At 44.2% G+C, this 21,507-nt stretch overlaps 1 protein-coding gene across 2 annotated transcripts; it reads left to right on the top strand.

The window, feature by feature from the left end:
• Positions 1-14,755: 14,755 nt before the first annotated feature.
• On the top strand, positions 14,756-19,821 carry LOC122307589. Of its 2 annotated transcripts, none has more exons than XR_006241785.1 (3): positions 14,756-15,640; positions 18,440-18,845; positions 18,972-19,081. XR_006241785.1 is itself a non-coding variant. In XM_043120547.1 (3 exons), exons 1-3 carry the CDS (start codon positions 14,984-14,986, stop codon positions 19,415-19,417), a joined length of 837 nt encoding a protein of 278 aa, XP_042976481.1. In that variant the 5' UTR covers positions 14,760-14,983; the 3' UTR covers positions 19,418-19,821. The 2 variants fall into 2 exon arrangements, 1 of the variants encoding a protein (XP_042976481.1); XM_043120547.1 differs by lacking the exon at positions 18,440-18,845 and adding an exon at positions 19,349-19,821 and having other exon boundaries at positions 14,760-15,640; positions 18,972-19,082.
• Positions 19,822-21,507: the final 1,686 nt, after the last annotated feature.

Raw genomic sequence — 21,507 nt, 5'->3', positions numbered from 1 at the left:
ACTTGGTCTTTGTCTCTTCTAAAACCCAACAGAAATATTGTTGGGTGTTGTTGGTGTGAGACTGCTATGTTTTCATGAATTCCATCATGTATTTCATATAGGAGGTGTTGTGTATTTATACACATACATGGAGAATCAATTCTGTTACAGTAAATCATAAAAGTGTAATTGACAGATAATAACCTAATTATAGAATATTCTATTTCTATGTGTTAATAGCCCTCTCGAGTCCAGTGGGGTGTCAATAACATTGAGATTCATACGAAAAGAATGAAACTTATTAGAAACTAAGAGCTTGGTAAAAACATTAGCAAGCTATTCTTTGGAGCTATAGAAAGAAAATTTTAGGGCTTGAGCAGCAATTTTATCCCACAAAAAATGGTAGTCTATGTCCATGTGCTTTGTCCTTGAATGATAAACTAGATTTGCAGATAGAAATGTAGCGCCTATGTTATTACACCATAGTGTAGGAGCTTTTGACAATCGAATCCCTAATTCTTTAAGCATAGTTTGTAACCATATCAACTCAGTTGTAGTGGAAGAGAGAGTTGTATTCAGCTTCTGTGCACGATCGAGCCACAATCTTTTGCTTCTTGGAGATCCAATAAATAATGTGATTTCCCAAAAAAAAGCAAAACCTCCTATTGAATGCCTACCATTTAGGCATCCTGCCCAATTTGCATCCGTATAGGCTGGAAGAAAAACATTAAATCTTGACTTAAAAACAACCCGTATAAGTGTAGCCTTAAGATACCTAAGTATCCTTTTTCCAGCAGCCAGTGAGGAACTTTTGGATAGTGCATAAACTGACATACCTTATTTACAGCAAAGGTTATGTCAGGTCTTGTGAGGGATAAGTATTCTATCCCTCTTACAATACCTTGAAATAGAGTATTGTTCTTAAATTGAGGTGAATCATACTGAGATAGCTTAATGGAAGTTGCCATTGGTGAAGTAACGAGTTTTGAATGAAACATATTGCTTCTGACCAATAACTCCTTAATGTAGTTCCTTTGGGATAAAAAGAGACCAGAACCAGAATAGTCCACTTCAAGCCGAAGAAAAGAAGACAAATGGCCAAGATCTTTAACAGGGAATGTAGCAGACAGATAAAAAAAATCAGAGAATCAATGGCACTTGGTTATGATGAAGTAACAGCTATGTCATCAACGTAAATGAGCATGAACATTTTTAAGTCACCATGATTTAAAATAAATAATAATGGATCTATTTGAGAAGTAGAGAACCCATATCCAATCAACCAAGAACTAAGTTGGGCAAACCAGGCTCTAGGAGCCTATTTTAGACCATAAATAGCCTTGTGCAGTTTGCATAAATAGTGTGAAAATTTCAAATCAATGAACCCTTGGGGTTGTTGCATGTACATGGTATTAGGTAAGTCATTGTGTAAAAAGGCATTATGAATATCCAATTGGCCCAAAGGCCAGCCATGACTAGCAACAAGAGAAGTAATCAAATGAATTGTAGTAGTTTTCACAACTAGATTGAAAGTGTCATGGAAATCAAGGCCCGATTGTTGATGGTAGCCTTTAGCTACTAATTGGGCCTTTCTCCTTTCAAAAGAACCATCAAAGTGAAATTTTGTTCTAAACACCCATCTACAATTGATAACATTAAAAGAGAGATTAGGAGGTACCAAACTCCAAGTGTTGTTTCGGATTAGGGCATGAAATTCTTAGGCCATGACTGCTTGCTATTAAGGAAACTTACTAGCAACTAAGAAGCTGGAGGGATCATCCGAAATAGCAACAGTGATAAAAAGACAATGTTGTCATGGTGGGTAAGGGATCATGCCATCCTCGAGCGTTCGCGGCCAAAGGGTGTTGGTTTGACTTTGAGTAATCATGGGAGAATTAGGAGGATGAAGAATTGGTGAGGGTCCGGAAGAAAGAGTAGAGATGAGAGAGGGAGAAGAGGAAGAAGGTTCTAGAGAAGGAGAAATCAAGGGATTGGGAAGGGGAGATTCTAAATTAAGGTTAAGTGATAGAGGGGAAGACTTAGAAGAAGAGATTAGACTTGGGCCGGACCCAAGACCTGGGCGTAAGATAGAGGATTGAAATAGAGGTAAGGAAGTATGGGCTATTGACGAAGTGGGTATTTCTAGTGGATTGTGAAGATTGGGCTTCGGGTTTGAAAAGGGAAAGGAGGCCTCATTAAAAGTAACATCTCTGGATATATAAAATCTTTAATATTGTGGGTCCAAACACTTATAGCCCTTATGAGTGCTACTATAGCCCAAGAAAATACATGGTTTGGACCGAAACATGAGTTTATTTTTGTTGTAAGGTTGTAAGTTGGGCTAGCACTCACATCCAAAAACTTTCAAAAGGGAAAAATCGGATTCTTTGTTGTAAACTTAAAAATATGGTGATTTATTGTGAAGCACTTTTGAAGGAAGCATATTGATTAAATGAACAACAGTTCTGAAGGCATCAACCCAAAAATGTGTTGGGAGAGAGGAATGGGCTAGAAGAGCAAGCCCTATTTCGACAATATGTCGATGGTTGCATTCAACTAGTCCATTCTGCTGGTGAGCATGTGGACAAGAGAATTGATGTGTAATTCCAAATTTTTGACAAAAAGATGTTAGCAATGTAAATTCACCACCACCATCAGTTTGAAGAACAAGCAATTTAGAATTGAATAAACGTTCAATGGAAGTTAAAATTTTTTTTAAAACTTGAATAACATTAGACTTTAATTTCAAAGGGAAAATCTAGGTGAATTGAGTATAATGATCTATAAGAGAAATATAGTATTTGAACCCATTTCTAGAAACTACAGGAGATAGGTCCCAAAGGTATGCACTAACAAGCTCTAAGGACCTTTTGTAATGGGCTGAACTAGGAGAGTAAGGGAGATAGTGAGCTTTAGCAAGAAGACACACAGGGCACTTGTAGTCATCTTCTTTGAGGGACAATGGCAAACACCTTGAGTGCAAAATGTGAGAGGCAAGATCGAGTGAAGGATGTCCGAGATGCTTGTACCATTGCGAGAGAGATGCTTTCTCACCAAGAAGAACAGACATAGGTGACAGAGTTAGTAAAGGGAAGACGTAAAAACCATTATGCATTGGACCGGTGAGTAGGGAAGTACCCGTCTGATTATCCTTAACAGAAAAATGAGTGGCATGACATTCAAAGAAACAGGAATTATCCTTGCAGAATTTACTTGCAGAAATAAGATTCTTAATGATATATGAAACATGAAGCAATTTATTCAAATGAAAAGAGGAAGAGTTAGAAAAAAAGTTTAGTCACCGATGTGCTGAATTGGAAGGCACGATCCATCACCCACACGAATGGCCTCATTACTAGTGTACTGCTTGCTGGAAAGGTTGACGTGGTTTAGATCATTTGTGATATGGTGGGTAGCTGCCAAGTCGGGGTACCAAGTGGTGTCAGACGAAGGGTTTTGGTTAGTGTAGTTTGTGGTGTAATTAGCGGAAAAATATTGAGGAGCCTCAGTTTGGTAGAAATGGTTAAACCTGTGATGACATTGATGGGCTACATAACTAGATTTTTGGCAAACATGACAAGTCGAGCAGCTCTGATACCATGTGCGACTGCTGTGTATTCATGAATTCTGTTATATATATCATATTGGAAGTGTTGTGTATTTATACATATACAAGGAGAATCAATTCTATTACAGTAAATTAGAAAAAGTGTAACTGACAACTAATAACCTAATTCTAGAATATTCTATTTCTATTTATAGAAAATCACTAATATGTTATATGTTAATAGTTGGGTCTTTCACATTAAGCAACATGCTGACGGCTTTATAGAACACTACAAGGCAAGACTTGAAGCCAAGAGTTATCACTAACAACTAAGTATCGACTACTTTGAGACATTCTCTCTAGTTGTTAAACCAACCACCATTAGAATTGTGTTGTCCATTGCCATATCCTAAGGTTGGTGCCTTTGACAATTTGATATTCAAAATGCATTCCTCCTTGGCTTTCAATATGAAGAGATGTATATGACCTAAACTTCTGGCTTCTCTCATTCTCAGTTGCCTCATCATGTTTGCCACATTTATAAGGTATTATATGGTCTCAAGTAAGCCCTTTGTTGATGCTATAAAAATCACACAATAGGCTGGAAGGAGAGAAAGAATCTTTCTCGACCCATTAAGGCGATACGAGCCTCGAAAGACGTAGTCTGGTGCCCCTCGGTAGCAGTCCGGTACTGATGTGCGATGATGGTGCATATATTCATGGCTGTGAAAGGAAAATAAACGTAGAGGAAATAAAAGAGGTGGACACACATATTTATGTGGTTCTGCATAATATCTACATCCACGGGCGTTTGAGAAATTCACTATGATATTCTTGTTTATAGTCTCTCATGGTCTCTCATTTCTCACAGTACAATAGTAATCCCGATTGTATTTGCTGGAGTTGAACACTTGTGCTGGAGCTTTTTGTCTAGAGATTGAAGTGGGAGATGAAGAAGATGATGTTGAAGCTGAGGAAGAAGAACCTGAGAGCCAGAGGGAGCTTTTCCCTTTTAAATGACTCCCTTGTCCACATACCTCCTGACACCCCCTACCCTGCCTTCTGACCCCTTGCCCCCCATGCCTTCCTGACTCCCATTCTGACAGCCCAGCCTACTCCCTGACTCATGCATGCGTCCATCCCCTACCTTCTGCACCCCTTAACACCCTATGCCTTCTCACTCCTGTTGTCCATTTTTGTCCTCTAGCACCCAACCAGGTGGGCTGGGCCTGATCCTTAGGCCCTGAGATTTTACCCCTTATAGCACGCCGTGATTTTTAAGGACAACTTGTTCTAACAAAAGACCTTGAGAATCTTTAAGATAAAACATGCAATAAAAATCGTCAGCAAGAAAACAATATTATGTTTGTGTTAAGCAATAGATGCCTCTGAGGGTGAATTGAGGTTGGAGGTGCGTGTGATTGCATAAGGTGCAAGCGCAGAGTTCAGATGAGTTTGAAGTCTGGTTCGTCCTCGTAGAAAGTGAGCATGGGCTCATTGGGACAAGGCGTGCGAGAGACAAGCTCGACCATGTAGAGAACAAACGTGGGGCCCAACTTGGCACAGTGAGCAGGAGACAGACTCAACATCATAGAGCGCGAGCTTGGTGCCCATCTTGGTACGGCAAGTTTAAGGACTCAATTTTGTTGGGCAAAAGGTTGACAAGTCTAGAGACTATGCTTTGTTGGACGAGGGGTTGACGAATCTCAAAGACTTGTCCTAACCCCGCAGTGGGTCTAAAGACTCAATTGCATAGCGAGTCTAGGGACTTAACTTTGCTAGAATGGGAGTTAGCGAGTCTTGGAAACTTGGCTTTACCTCGCAGTGGGTCTAGAGTACCGATTTCTCGGCTAGTCTAGGGACTCAGCTTTGTTGGACGGGGGGTTTGGTGAGTTTCGAAGACTTGGCCATATCCTATAGTGGGTCTAGGGACCTAACTTCGTGGTGAGTCTAGGCACTCAGTTTTGCTGGACAAGAGGCTGGCGAGTCTTGAAAACTTGGCCTTACCCATAGCGGGTCCTTAGACCCAACTTCACTACGAGTTTAGGGATTCAACTTGAATAGACGGGGGTAGGTAAGAATCGAAGACTTAGCCTTACCCGTAGTGAGTCTAGGGACCCAACTTCTTGGTGAGTCTAGGCACTCGAGTTTGCTGGACTGGGGTCGGCGAGTCTCAAAGACTTGGCCTTACCCCGTAGGGGGTTTAGGGACCCGACTTTGCAGCGAGTCTAGGGACTCGGCTTTGCTGGACGAGGGCGAGTCTCAAAGACTTGGCCTTTCCCCTTAGTAGGTCTAGAGACTCAAATTTATAGTGAGTCTTGGGATTCAACTTTGCTGGATAGGGGGTCGGTGAGTCTCTGAGACTTGGCCTTACACCATAACGGGTCTAGGGACCTGATTTCACTGTGAGTCTAGGGACTCAGTTTTGCTGGGGGGGTCAGCGAGTCTCAGAGACTTGACCTTACACCACAGCGGGTCTAGGGTCCCAACTTTGTAGTGAGTCTAGGGACTCAACTTTGCTGGACGGTGGGTTGGCGAGTCAAGGGACTCGTGTTTCCTGAACGGGGGTTAGCGAGTCTTGGAGACTTGGCCTTAACTTGCAACAGGTCTAGAGACCTAACTTCATGGTGAGTCTAGGGATTCGGCTTTGTTGGATGGGGGTAGGTGAGAATTGGAGACTTGGCCTTACCCAGTAGTGAATCTAGGGACTCGACTTTGCGGCGAGTCTAGGTACTAGGCTTTGTTGGATAGGGGTCAATGAGTCTCTAAGACTTGGCCTTACACCATAACAGGTCTAGGGGACCCGACTTCACAGCAAGTCTAGGAACTCGGTTTTGTTAGACCGCGGGGGGGGGGGGGGGGGGGGGGGGGGGGGGTCGGTGAGTCTCAGAGAGTTGGCCTTATCCCATAGCTAGTTTAAGGACTTGACTTCATGGCGAGTCTAGGGACTCAGGTTTGCTAGACGGGGGGTCAGTGAGTCTCAGAGACTTGGCCTTATCCCTTAATGAGTCTAGGGACCCAACTTCGCAGCTAGTCTAGGGTCTCGGCTATGCTTGGCGAGTCTCCGAAACTTGGCCTTACCTAATTGTGGGTCAAGGGACCTGATTTTATCGCAAGTATAGGGACTCGTCTTTCCTGGATGGGGGTCGGTGAGTCTCAAAGCCTTGGCTTTACCTTGTAGCGGGTCTAGGGACCCAACTTCACGGTGACTCTAGGGACTCAGCTTTTGTTGGATGAAGGGGTTAGAAAGTCTAAGAAAGTTGGCCTTACTCCACAGTGGGTCTAAGGACCTGACTTCGTGGCGAGTCTAAGAACTTGGTTTTGTTGGACGGGAGGTTAGCGAGTCTCAAAAAGTTGGCTTTACCCCCCAGTCGGTTTAAAGGCCTGACTTAGCAGTGAGTCTAGGGATTCGGCTATGCTGGACAGGGGGTCGCGAGTCTTGGAGACTTGGTTTTGCCCACAACAAGTCTAGGGACTTGATTTCGGGGTGAGTTTAGGGACTCAGCTTTCCTAGACGTTGGTTCGTAACTTGGCCTTAACCCGTAGCGGGTCTAAGGACTCGACTGCATAGAGAGTCTAGGGACTTCACTTTGCTGGATGGGGAGTTGGTGAGTCTCGGATACTTGGCCTTACCTCACAGCGGGTTTAGGGACCTGACTTTGGATGGGGGTCAGTGAGTCTCAAAGACTTGGCCTTACCCCGCAATGAGTCTAGAGACTCGGCTTTGCTGGACGAGGGTCGGCGAGTCTCAGAGACTTGGTTGGTTTAGGGATCCAACTTCATGTCGAGTTTAGGGACTCGTTTTTCCTGAATTTTGGGGGGGGGGGGGGGGGTCAGCAAGTCTCAGAGAGTTGGCCTTACCCCACAACCAATCTAAGGACATAACTTCGTAATGAGTCTAGAAACTCGACTTTATTAGACGGGGGATCGACGAGTCTCAGAGACTTGGCACCCCGTAGCGAGTCATAGGACCCCAACTTTGCTTCCAGTCTAGGGTCTCAGCTTTGCTAGATAGGGGTTTAAGCTAATCTCGAGAACTTGGCCTTACCCCCCAGTGGGTCTAGCAAGTCTAGGGACTCGGCTTTGTTGGATGGGTTTGGCGAGTTTTGGAGACTTGGCCTTACCCCATAGCGTGTCTAGGGACCCGACTTCACAGTGAGTTTAGAGACTCGATTTTGTTGGATGGGGAGGTCGGCGAGTCTCGGACAGTTGGCCTTACCCTACAATAGGTCTAAGGACCCGATTTCGCAGCGAGTTTAAAGCTCGACTTTGCTAGACAGGGGGTCAGCGAGTCTTGGAGACTTGGCCTTATCCCGTAATGAGTCCACCAACCCAACTTCACGGTGAGTTTAGGGTCTCAGCTTTGATGGATAGAGGGTCAGCAAGTTTTGAAGACTTGGCCTTACCCCGCAGTGGGTCAAGGGACCCAACTTCGTGGCGAGTCTTGGGACTCGTCTTTCTTAGACGGGGCTCGGCAAGTCTAGGGACTTGACTTTTGTTGGATAGAGGGGTCAACGAGTCTCGAAGAGTTGGTCTTACCCCACAGTAGGTCTAAGGAGTTGAGTGTGCTGCGAGTCTAAGGACTCGGCTTTGATGGACCGGGGGGGGGTCAATGAGTCTCGGAGAAATGGCCTTACCCTCCCAGTAGGTTTAAGGACCCAACTTCGTGGTGAGTCTAGGGATTCAGCTTTGCTGGACGAAGGCTCGACGAGTTTCAGAGACATGGTTTTGCCTCGCCACGAGTTTAGGGACCTAACTTTGCAACTAGTCTAAGGACTCGGCTTTGCTGGACAGGAGGTCGGTGAGTCTAGAAGACTTGGCCTTACCATGTAACTAGTCTAAGAACCCGACTTCGTAGCGAGTCTAGGGACTCAGCTTTGCTGGATGGGGGGTTGGTGAGTCTTAGAGGCTTGACCTTGCCTCACAGTGGGTCTAGGGACCTGATTTCGTAGCGAGTCTTGGGACTTAGCTTTGCTGGATGGGAGTCGGCGAGTTTAGGAAAATTGATCTAACCCTGCAACGGGTCTAGGGATCTAACTTCGAGGCGAGTCTATGGACTCGACTTTGTTGGATGAGGGTTGGTGAGTTTCGGAGACTTGACCTTACCCACAGCGGGTCTAGTGAGCTGACTTCACGTCGAGTCTATGGACTCGTTTTTCCTCAACCGGGGGGAAGCTATTGGTGAGTCTCATAGAGTTGTCCTTACCCCATAGCCGGTCTAAGCACATAACTTTGCGGCAAGTCTAGGGACTTGATTTTGCTGGACGGGGGATCGACTAGTCTCAGAGACTTGGCATTACCCCGTAGCGAGTCAAGGGACCTCGACTTCGCTGTGAGTCTAGTGTCTCAGCTTTGCTGGATGGGGGTTCAGCGAGTCTCGGGGACTTGGCCTTACTTCGTTGTGGGTTTAGCGAGTCTATGAACTCGACTTTGTTGGATGGGGATTGGCAAGTCTTGGAGACTTGGCCTTACCCCGTAGCGGGTATAGAGACCTGACTTCACGGCAAGTTTAAAGACTCTGCTTTGTTAGATGGGGAGGTTGGTGAGTCTTGAACAGTTGGCTTTACCCCACAGTAGGTCTAAGGACCCGACTTTGTAGCGACTTTAGGGTCTCGACTTCGCTGGACATGGGGTCGGAGAGTCTCAGAGACTTGGCCTTACCCGTAGAGGGTCAAGGGACCGGACTTCGTGGCGAGTCTTGGGATTCTTCTTTCTTGAACGGGGGTCAGTGTGTCTCGTAGACTTGGCCTTACCTAGGAGCGGGTCTAGGGACTCAACTTCACTGTGAGTGTAAGGACTCGGCTTTTGTTGGACGGAGGGTCAACGAGTCTCGAAGAGTTGGCCTTACCCCACAGTGGGTCTAAAGAACAGACTTCGCTGTGAGTCTAAGGACTCAAATTTGATGGAAATGGGGGTTGGTGAGTCTCGGAGAGATGGCCTTACCCTCCCAGTAGGTCTAAGGACCCAAGTTTGCAGCGATTCTAGGGATTCAGCTTTGCTGGATGAGGACTCGGCGAGTCTCAGAGACTTGGTTTTGCCCCGCAACGAGTCTAGGGACTTGACTTCACTACTAGTCTAGGGACTTGACTTTGCTAGATAGGGGGTCGGCGAGTCTTGGAGACTTGGTCTTAACCCGTAGCGGGTCTAAGGACTCGACTTCGCAGCTAGTCTAGGGACTCAGTTTTGCTGGACGGGGGTTTGGTGAGCCTAAAAAACTTGAACTTACCTCGCAGTGGATCTAGAGACTCGGCTTTGGTGCGAGTCTCGAGACTCGACTTTGCTGGAAGAGGGTCAGAGAGTTTCAGAGACTTGGCCTTGCTTCGCAGCGAGTATAGGGACTGAATTTCGTGACTAGTCTAGGAACTCGACTTTATTGGACGGGGGTTGGCCAGTCTCGAAGACTTGACCTTACCCTGCAGCGGGTCTAAGGAGCCGATTTCATGTCGAGTCTAGAGATTCGTTTTTTCTTAACACCGAGGGAGGGGGGTTGACGAGTCTCAGGGAGTTGGCCTTACCCCACAGCCGGTCTAAGAACTTAACTTCGCAGAGAGTCTAGGGACTCGGCATTGCTGGACGGGGGATCGATGAGTCTCGAAGACTTGGCTTTACCCCGTAGCTGGTCAAGGGACCTCGACTTCGTTGCAATTCTAGGGTCTCAGCTTTTCTAGATGGGGTTTCGACGAGTTTTGGTGACTTGGCCTTACCCCGCAGTGGGTCTAGCGAGTCTAGAAATCTGGCTTTGCTGGTTGGGGGTCGGCGAGTCTTGGAGACTTGGCCTTACCTCGTACTGGGTTTAGGGACCCAACTTCAAGGCGAGTTTAGAGACTCCACTTTGTTGGATGGCGAGGTCAGCGAGTCTCGGACAATGGTCTTACCCAACAGCGGGTCTAAGGACCCAACTTCAAGACGAGTTTAGGGATTCGACTTTTGGTGGACGGAAGGGTTGGCGAGTCTCGGAGAGTTGGCCTTACCCCACAGTGGGTCTAAGGACCTGACTTTGTTACGAGTCTAAGGACTCGGCTTTGATGGACAGGGTGGTCGGCGAGTCACGGAGAGTTGACCTTACCCCCAACATGTCTAAGGACTCAACTTCACGGTGAGTCTAGGGATTTGGCTTTGCTAGACGGGAGCTTGGGGAGTCTTGGAGACTTGGAGACTTGATTTTGCACTGCAACCAGTCTAGGGACCTAATTTCGCCCCGAGTCTAGGGACTCGGCTTTACTAGATTGGGGGTCGGCGAGTTTCGGAGACTTGGCCTTACCACGTAACGAGTCTAAGGACCCGACTTCACAGCGAGTCTAAGGACTCAGCTTTGTTGGGCGAGGGGTTGGTGAGTTGACCTTTGCTTACAACGGGTCTAGGGACTCGACTTCATAGTAAGTCTAAGGACTCATTTTTCTTTAACGGGGGGGTCGACGAGTCTTGGAGTGTTGGCCTTACCCCACAATTGGTCAAAGGACATAACTTCGTGGCAAGTCTAGGGACTCGGCTTTACTGGATGGGGGATTGACAAGTCTCAGAGACTTGATGTTACCCTGTAGTGGGTCTAGGGTCTCGGGTTTGTTGGACAGGGGTTCGGCGAGTCTCAGAGACTTGGCCTTACCCCACAGTGGTTTTAGGGACCAGATTTCACTGAGAGTCTAGGGACTACTCGACTTTGCTGGATGAGAGTCGGTGAGTCTCAAAGACTTGGCTTTACCTCGTAATGGGTCTAGGGACTTTTTTTTCTTAAATGAGGGGATCGACAAGTCTCGAAGAGTTGGGCTTACCCCATAGCGGGTCTAAAGACCTGACTTTGTGACGAGTCTAGGGACTCAGCTTTGCTAAACGGGGGATTAGCGAGTCTTGGAGACTTGACATTTCCCCTCAACAAGTCTATGGACCCAATTTCACTGCAAGTCTAGGGTCTTGGCTATGCTAGATAAGGGGTCGCTAGTCCAAGTCCATTGTAGTGCCGCTAGTCCTTGTCCAGTGCAGGTGGTGTAGAGTTCTGAGCTATGCTATGTGCCGCTAGTTTGAGTTCGAGTCGCATGCAAGTGCACCGTGTCTGGTCCAAGCCCATGCATGTCTGCTAACTGAGTCTGATCCGCATGTAAGTGCACCGTTGGGGGGGTCTATACAAGCCCATGAATGTCTGCAAGTCGAGTCCCGTACCATGGGGGTTTGCCCAAGCCTATGCATGACTGCTGTGTTACGGTGTTTCCCAAGCCGCGTGGAGATTCTCAGAGCCACACATGGAGTCTGTGCCTTGAGTGGTGGAGTTCTTCCAAGTGGAGGAGTCCCGTGCCTCGTTTCTCGAGTGGTGGAGTCCTTCCGAGTGGTGCATGGTGACTGGACGAGTGGCATGATTTCCCGAGCTATGAGGAGGTCCATGCACGTGGGGATTGTCCGAGGTGGAGCTTGGTTGTTGATTCGAGTGGTGGAGGGCCTTGTCACTGTGTTACCTAGCTGTGTGGTGAGGCCCCTACTGCTATGTTGCCGAGTTGAGTGGTGAAGGGATGCCCCCGTTTCCTGAGTGGTACTGGAATTCTTCTGAGTAGTGCATGGCGACTGGACGAGGGGCACGATTTTAGGGTTTCCAAACTGTGACGTGAGGAGTCCATGCATGTGGGGACTGTCCGAGGTGGAGCTCAGTTGCCTAGTCGAGTGGTGGAGGGCCTTGCTGCTGGGCTGCAAAGCTGTATGGTGAGGCCCCTGCCACTAGGTTTCATAGTAGAGCAAACACCTCCCCGAGCCATGGGTCTTTCCTGAGTGGTGGAGTTCTGAGTCCCAAACTGGTGGAGAGTCCAGGCAGGTGAATCTGAGTCGAGTCTGAGCAAACTCTGTGTGACTGGGGAAAGGGCTTTACGAGTGCTTGAAACACAGCCCCGTCACCTTCTACAGCATGCATTTCTTTTGTTGATGGGGGCAATTAGTCTGGTTTAGCAAGGAGGTTCAAAAACTGCCGACGTACCACTCGGTGGACACTAGCGGGTCCAGCAGGTTCATGGCTACTAGCCATGAGCCACTCGGTTGCGAAGCGGGTATGAACTCGCTTTGTGGGCATCCATCGTGTTGACCCCATGCACAACAAATAACGCCATTAGCTGGCTGGGGTGGTCAACGACATCCTAGATCACCCTCAGAATCCCCAGCGGTCACGTGGTGATGGACAGAGAGCTTGTGGAGCTCACAAGTTAAATGCATGCTAGCGGGCAACACGGTTCTCAGCCATTGTCAGCTGGTTGAGGTGGTCGGCGTAGTCGTGCCACGACGGGGCTGGGCTCCACGTCTCCTCCAGCGTGCAAGGGGGCGCGCGTAGCTCCCTTGGCAGTGTTACATCCTTCGGGGGTGGTCTCAAATTGACAGAAACCTCCGGAGGCCCTAGGCATGGTTGCCAAAGGACCAGGTGGGCTCACAGCTACTGTTGTGAATCACTTGGGTGCACGGGGCAACAACTTAGAAGGTGCCCATCATGCACGCCATGTGCGAATGTCGCTCCCAGCGACCACTTTGGCTACGACAGAGAATGCCGTAAGCCTTCACAGTGGCTGGAGGTTCCCTCCAACAGGCCCATGGCTTGGGCGGCCAGGGAGGAACACAGTGCACATCTCGTGCACCTGTTGCGCTGCCATGCATGGTTCATACGTGCACAATACTGTGCACTTAAGTGCAGTTAAGTGCACAGTGCCATGTGACATTTGTTGTGCCTACCAGGCACAGTGTCTTGCACACAAAATGCAACCCTCGAGCTTGGAAGGTGAACGGCCCGGTCTCTTACTTTGCAAGTGCCAGGTGCAGGCCCCTCTAGGCCAGCCCCATTTTCACAACGTAGTTAATAAAAATAAGAGTAAGGCAGCTGAGTTTACTTATCTAGAGGAAGTTTCAATGGTTCGTTTAGAGATTGTGTAGCGAACTAAAGAATCGTCATTCTCACACCTCCGGCTTTAGAAAGTGAATATATCTTATAGATGACACCACTATTAATGTTGTAAAAATTGAACAACAGGCCAGAACAGGAGAAAGAATCTTGGTCGGTCCATTGAGACAATACAAGTCTCGAACGACATGGTTTGATGCCCCCGATAGCGATTTGGTGCTACTGTACGGTGACAGTATGTATATTCATGTTGGTGAAAGGAAAATAAACACAAAGGAAATAAAAGAGGTCGACACATATATTTACGTGGTTCGGCATAATGTCTACATCCATGGGCGTTTGAGAAATTCACTATGATATTCTTGTTTACAATATTTCATGGTCTCTCATTTTTCACTGTACAATGATGATCCTGAGTGTATTTGCTAGAGGTGAACACTTGCACTAGAGCTTTCTGTCTAGAGATCGAAGGAGAAGATGAAGTCGAAGTTGAGGAAAAAAAACTCGAGAGAGAGAGAGAGAGAGAGAGAGAGAGAGAGAGAGAGAGAGAGAGAGAGAGACCCCTGTTGACAGCCTACCCCACTTCCTGACTCATGCATGCATCCAATCCCTACCTCCTGGACCCTTCTTACACTCCATGCCTTCTCACACATCTTGTCTATTTTTGTCCTCTAGCACCCAACCAGGTGGGCTAGGCCTGATTCTTGGACCCTGAGATTTTACCCCCTCACACCCTCGAACTTGGTTCTCAAGGTTGAGCAATCAACTTCAGGTGATTGGTTTTGTGGGTTCAAAAGTCGACTCCTCCTTATTCATTCTCAAAAAGAAATTTTTAGTAATCTAATCCTCATCTATGTTGACTATATTATCTTCAGTAGCTCCAACACTACTGTTTTTAACTCATTCATTAAGCTTTTTCATGTTGACTTTGTAGTTAAAGACCTTGGCACACTCAGCTTCTTTCTTGGATTGAAAGCATTTCAATCTAATAATGGTTTATTCCTCATACAATGCAAGTACTGTAGTACATAGTTGATTTGCTTTGCCGTAGCAAGATGGATCATGCTAAGCTTTCTCCAACTCAAATGGCCTTCACTTGCTCCCTATTAGCGCAAGTTGGTGCCCTTCTCTCATCCAAGCCAATATCGCAGCATGGGTGGCCTTTAACACCTCTTATTTACTCAGCTCGACATAAAAGGGCCCAATTTCACTATGGGCTCTGGGCTCTTTGAGAGGCTGACTAAATAAAAGTGTCCAATTGCAAGCCCTAGTGTAGGCAGACGTAAAAAGCCCTCAGCTGGGCCACGTCACCTTCTTGTTGTCCTTTTACCGTTAAACGTCGAATCGGCTCGTGTACAAACGACGTACCGCGCGCTAAGCTGCAAAAGGCAGCAAACGCGGATTATCTCTCTCTCTCCACTTCTTTATCTCATCTCTGTGTGGACTCTGAACTGTATAAAGCCATAAAGGAGAGGCGCCAAATCTTCCCCAAGAACCCTCTAGCCATGTCCTCCGTATCCTATCCACCACATTACTGATGACCAACTGAAACCCCCCACACACTCTCATAGCCATTACTGTCCCCGGAAAAACGAAAAATGTCACTCGCTTTCCAAAACCTCTTCTCCAATTCCCCCTCTCGTTCCACCCTCTCCTTCACCACAACCACCTCTTCTTCCCCTCCCAATACCCGCACTCTCTCTCCCCCACCCATCTCTCGCTGCCTGTCTTCCTCTCAAAACCTAACCCACTTATCCCTTCGTCCTTTTAATCTCGCTTTCTTTAAGACCCACGACCCGATTTGTCTCAGAGTTTACGGATCCCAAGCTGCGGCACGGAGTGACGACGTCCTCGGAGGTTCCGGTTTAGACTCTTTTCTTTCTATTGCTGAGTTGCTCTGTCTCGTTTCATCCGTGGCGGTCCTTTCGATCGGTTTCCTGGCGAATCTGGCGGTTCTCTCCAGCTCGAAGAAGGCGGTTCTGGTGGAAATAGGAAACAGGGTTTCAGTGTGGGGGTTCGTGTTTTTGGCGGGCGGGGCCGCTATCGGCGCGTGGATTCGGAGGCGGCAGTGGAGGGGCATGTGTCGGGAAACAGTGAAGGGTGGGGTGCACGTGAATTTGCTGGAGAGGGTCGAGAAATTGGAGGAGGACTTGCGGAGCTCCGAGACTATAATTCGGGTCTTGTCGAGGCAGCTTGAGAAGTTGGGGATAAGGTTTCGGGTCACGCGCAAGGCTCTCAAGGAGCCCATAGCTGAGGTAATAGATATGCTGATTCATGGGCTGCTTTTACTTTGGTTAAATTTATTTTAACCTATTGTAGATGGGGATTGAAGGCTGATAGTTGTTTCAACCTCGATGTAAAAAAGAGATTTTCCATTTATTATCGTTTCTGTGTAGAGGGGCTAAGTTGGATGGCGGGATCGAATGACATGCTAGAAACTACGTGGTTCAATGAAATGAAAAAGAAAATTGAAGTACTTAACGTATTTTTATATTGAAAAACCAGGAAAATCATATAATCACTTTGAAAAATGTCAAAGTGGCGAAGATCATGTGAGAAACTTGGGAATTGAATGAATAAAGGAAGAAGTGCAAGCTAGAGATCACAAAGAAAAGATAGCAGAACAAATGAATCAATTATTGAGGATGTTAGTTCACATCATGTTTGACTAGTTACGGATTAGGAGAGAAGTTATGTTAATGATCAGATTGGCATTACACTTTTCACAGATGAGGAACTATTGCACTAAATTACTACAGGTTTTTGCATCATCGTTTGTGTGGTCATTTGTCGAGTTATAAATTGCGTTGCTTTTGCTTGTAGAATCTGGCTCTGCCGCAGAGGCAATTCCCAAATGAATTATATGCTGTTCAACACTTTTAGATATTGTATGCAGCTCTAGTCAGACAGTGATTAGTTAACCTTACTTCATTATTTGATGGGGAATTGATTTTATAACCTAAGACAAAATGTGTTGATATTGGATCTAATTGTTTACATATAGTATCATAAACCATTGCAAATGCTTTTTCCCGTATATATTCATACCAGCAGTATGATCAAATCAGTCCCAAGCTGGTCTAATCTCTTTTTTGTTTTTGATTGGCACTGGGTATCTGGAACAAAGTCTCCTAATCCTAGGATTGCACATGCCCTTGTCAAAGAGTTTTCCACGAGTGCACCTCAAGTGTTTCAAGGAAAAATTCTCTCAGTCCAATGGCCACTAAAAATTGTTTGCACTCAAGTTTTCAAACCTTAGACAAGGGGGCATACCACCAAGACCAAAGCTCTTTCCACTTGAGCCAAGCCCGAGGGGTTCTCAAGCTGGTCTAACCTCAATTGTATCCATATCCCCTTGCTCCTAAATCCCTTGCCTTTGCAGTACCAGCACTGAAAAATAATCTTCTTATGACTAATATCATAGTCCTTAAATTGTATAACATTTGCCTGATCATTTGGAACTTTTAAACCACTGTGGTAAAAGATACAAGCATAATTCTTGAATAGCATACTCATTAGGATAAATTTTCCTGGCTTCTCAGTTTGGGTGGGAACATTCTGTGACTTTTAGAATGCACTGAAAACTGCAGAAAATAAAGTTTTCCTTCTCAGTATCGGTATGTTGCATTTTATGTGGATGTGGATTTCAGTGTAGATAGATGCACAATCTATGATGCTGCCTATACTTGTTCCATGTTTGATTTCTTGACCTAGTTTGAAGCTCAAAGCCTGTTTTGATTCTATTCTATTTGATCATTTTGAAGATTAGAGAGAATAGTGGGTGTGAATTGATTTCAAACCTAGGAAATATGTTGGCTCCTACATTTTTCATGTCTTTTTTTGGTACCGAAGAAGGCAGGAATTGTAGATACAAACTTGCGGAATATACTTGCAAACCATAGGACATACTTGCAAACCCTAAAATTAACCCCTAGGGGTTGGCTCAAGTGGTAAAGGCCTTGGGCTTGGGGGTATGCTCCCCCCAATGGTCTAAGGTTCAAATCCCCTTGGGTGCAAACAATCTCTAAGGGCCATTGGATTTGGGGATTTTCTCCTTGAATTATCCAAAGTGCACTTCTGGAAAACTCATTGCCGAGGGCCTGTGCACCCCCGAGATTAGTCAGGACATTGTTCCTGGACACCTGGTGCCAATAAAATTAAAAAAAGAAAAAGAAAAAGGCATGAATTTTTTTTCTTTTTGGCATAGCTTAAATAGTTCACTCAAGGTAAGTGTATTTTGTGTATGCTAGTATTAACTTGGTGTTTAGCTGACAACATAGGGGTCATGTAGGGCTATTTTGGATTCTAGGAATTTCAAAATAGGTTTGAAAAAGATGGATTCTTGGCATGCACTTTTAAGCTGAAGGCAGTAGACTATGAATTCATAAGAGATAAATAAGGGGAATGTAGATATTTGAGGATATTGACAATAGGACTTCCGTTGGTTGGCTTGTGTGGTTATATCCAGTGGGGCTGTTTTCATGGAGGTGAAACTTCCCATTAGACCAGTGGCATTTAAGATTATGAGCATACAAGGTTGAAAGAATGATATTAGTTGAGCCTTGAAGTGGGGCATGGTTCAGGAGTTACCACTGGTTTGGAACTACAGGCACTTTTTTTTCCTCTTTAAAGAGCTTCTAACTATTCACAGCTCACTTAGGGCGTGAGCTAAGCCATGGTACACTTAATGAGAAAACAAACAAGAAAGCATACAAAACTGCACCACTATGAGCAACTCTGCAATCCTCTATCCATAAAAACAAGCTATTTACATCTCACCTAAGGCAAGCCAGCTGCCACGCAGCCTCTAACCTCATGAGGAACATCACAAACAGACAGAAACTCTTTAAAAGTACCCTTAGCCCCCATTTTAGCCAAGTGATCAGCAATTTGGTTCACTTCCCTGAAGTGAGGAACTTCAAGCACTAGAATGCATGTTTTATAAGTTGGACAGTTCTGAGCCTAGGTATAATATTATATCACGTCGATATTTGGTAATTAGTTTAACTGATTCAGTTTCCAGTTTCTAAATTTTTATAAATTCTTTTTACAAGGTAATTTATTCAAAGCGTGGGGCACAATTCAGTCATGCAGGAAGTATACAATAAGAAATGCCCAACTAGAGGGACGAAGAAAAAGACCACAAATCCATGAATTCTACAAAGCTAAAGGGACAGGAGCTATTGTGTGCTGCCATCCACACATAAAGAGATTTTTGAACATAAATGGTTCTTAATTCTAATACTGTCATCTCAATATCTTTGAAAGTTCAAGCATTACGGTCCCTTCAAATACACCACATCCAACACCAAGGAACCATTCTCCAAACCTCTAGATTGCTACAAAGGGACTTTATTATCAAGCCATAAAATCTATCACCTGCTGGAGTATGACCCACTCAATCCCAATCTCAATTTTTATGAACTCAATTCAAATTGTGCCTTAATCCGTTGATTTTTGGTAACTTCTTTAACTAATTCAATTCCAGATTCTGATTTTTTTTTTTTTTTTTTTTAATGAACTCAATTCAACTACGCATTATTCCCAACTCAACTGATACCAAACTGTTTGGCTCAATTATTACAGACTGCAGCTTTGACTCAAAAGAACTCGGAGTCCACTCGAATGTTAGCGGTACAAGAAGAGATTCTGGAAAAGGAGCTTGGTGAAATTCAAAAGGTGCTACTAGCCATGCAGGTAAATGAAACTCATTTGTATATTAAATTCAATGGCTACAATATTTTTTTTAGTTTGATGACTTATTTTTCACCAGATTTGATATCAAGAATGGACTCTCTTTTATATATCTGTGTGTAAGGTCATTCCTATTGATATCTCGATCATTTATTTAAAGGTTGTGCAGTGATCTCATTGATGGTGAGAACTATGGATGTTTTCTTGAACTTAATTTTATGGTGCTAAAATGCTTGTATACTGAATTTTTTATTGAATGTTATCTATAGGAGCAGCAGCAAAAACAGCTTGAGCTGATTCTTGCAATTGGCAAGACTGGGAAGCTATGGGAAAGCTAACAGGTATGAGACCGAGAACAAGATACAATTGAAACATGCAATATGGCTGAAGAGGGGTTAAAACAGAAGGAAACAACAAATTTAAGCTTTGATACAAGCAAGGGAAACAGCTTATCCTTTTGAACCAAACAAAATGCTGAAGGAAGTTTTCTAATGTTGTTTGCAACATGAAGTCAAGTAACAGAAACAAATTTTTGTCTGAGGCAGTTGGAGTTACTTTGGGTTATGGCATTTTCGGCTCTGGGAAATTTCAATCCCCACTTTGGAGGTTGAAGGAAACACGACAATGGAATAATAAATTGGATAGTTTTGTTATTTATATTGCGGATAATGTTTGAATTTATGACAGACTCAGATCCAATACTTAAATGCAAGAAGAAATTATTTGCAGCTGATGTTATCAATGCCTTGTTGATGATGTAATGGTACCGGACTCCCCCGGAAGGGCCAAATTCTGGTCATTTCACCAGGCTAGTCTGGTCCAAAATCTAATTTTAGAGAGTGGGCAACTGCTTACAATTTTTGAGGGAAATGATAGTTGTAGTTATGAGTGTGTAAGTTTTGTGTAATTATTTTGAGAAAAATGAATAAATATAAGATTTATATAAAAAAATTAATTTTTTAACAGTAAATTTTACTTTTTTAAAAAGTAACTGCAAAGCATTTATGTGATTATACATAATATTATTCATAAAAAGATACGTTGGGGCATCAAGCATTCTTCATCATTGTAGCGTAAGAACTGGGAAAAAAAACCGGTTTTTATTGAATTCGGTCAAATATGATTGTTATTAGTTTTGTATTATCACTCCGGTTCCTAAAATTAAAAATAAAATAAAAAATAGAAATTTTTTCTCAAACGACCCCCCAATCTGTAATCACATTCTCCGGTTGCTAACTATCGATTTGGATAAGAGAAGTGCATCCACCTGTAGCACGAGCTCGGTAAAGAGTTTTTTTTTTTTTGTTTTTGTTTTTTGATTTATTTATTTTTATCTTTTTAAATATTTTTTAAAACAATAAAAAAATTCACATCATCACTAAAAAATACTTCTTTAATCATTAAATAAAATAAAAAACTTTAACACAGATTCGAAACCACATTCGGTGGGTTTAGCATTTGTGTTTGGATGATCATTCTGTTAACTGACAAAAGAACATGCAGAACTGTAATCTACCCCTCTATAATAATAATAAAGAAAAAAAATGTTCGTGAAAAGGGTACTTGTGTGTGTAACAAATTAAAAATACAAAAACTACAAAAGTTTAAAAGCTAAGAAAATGATATGAAAACTTAAAAGACACTTTAATTTGAGTTTATTTTGTATAATTCCTTCGCTATATATATACATATATGTGTGTGTGTGAGGGTTTAATTAACTACATGCATACGGGGTATATGTATAAATCTGTTCTTCTGAAAGATCTAATTTATTTTTAATAAATTTAAATTTTTTTTACGGTAATTAATGCGGAAAGCTTTGACCACTACATATGTTTGCGTCCATGAAGGTTTTCGTGAAGAAGTGTATCCATTGATTTGCAGAGGTAACCTTTTCATGAGCAATTCTGCTACAGCCAGTCGGGGAGCTGCAAAAACCCTACTCCGAATATCACAACCATACGCACTCAGTTTCTCGAAAATAAAACAAAAATATTACCCAAGAGAGCAGAGTTTTGGAAGATGCATGCAGAGAGAAGCAGATATTGAGTGTGTTCCTCTGAGTCAGTCACCACTTTGCTCTGGGAACAGAGTCAACGACGGAATCGCTGCTAATTACAACTCTTTACGCAGAGAACAATTTTTTTTTTTTTAATGATAATTACAGTTTCACGAAACTGTGAATAAGGACTATAACCAGATCAGAAAGTGAAAAGTTTAGCATGCAGCTTGCAGTGATCTTTTCTTCTCTTTTTCTTCTTTACTGCAGCTGGTACAGTTCTGTGGGAGGAGGGAGAAAGAAAAAGGGTCTTACGTTGGCTTGCGGCTTACTGCATTAGTACTAGTCTCTATGAAAACTCACTCTCTATCTGTTGGCAGCTTTGGCTGATTGAGATCTGCAAGAATCACTGCACAGAATCAGAAGACA

Source organism: Carya illinoinensis, chromosome 4 (genome assembly GCF_018687715.1).
Source record: "Carya illinoinensis cultivar Pawnee chromosome 4, C.illinoinensisPawnee_v1, whole genome shotgun sequence".
Taxonomy (NCBI): domain Eukaryota; kingdom Viridiplantae; phylum Streptophyta; class Magnoliopsida; order Fagales; family Juglandaceae; genus Carya; species Carya illinoinensis.
The sequence above is the reverse complement of the archived record's forward strand: the minus strand, read 5'-3'. Positions and strand labels throughout refer to the sequence as shown.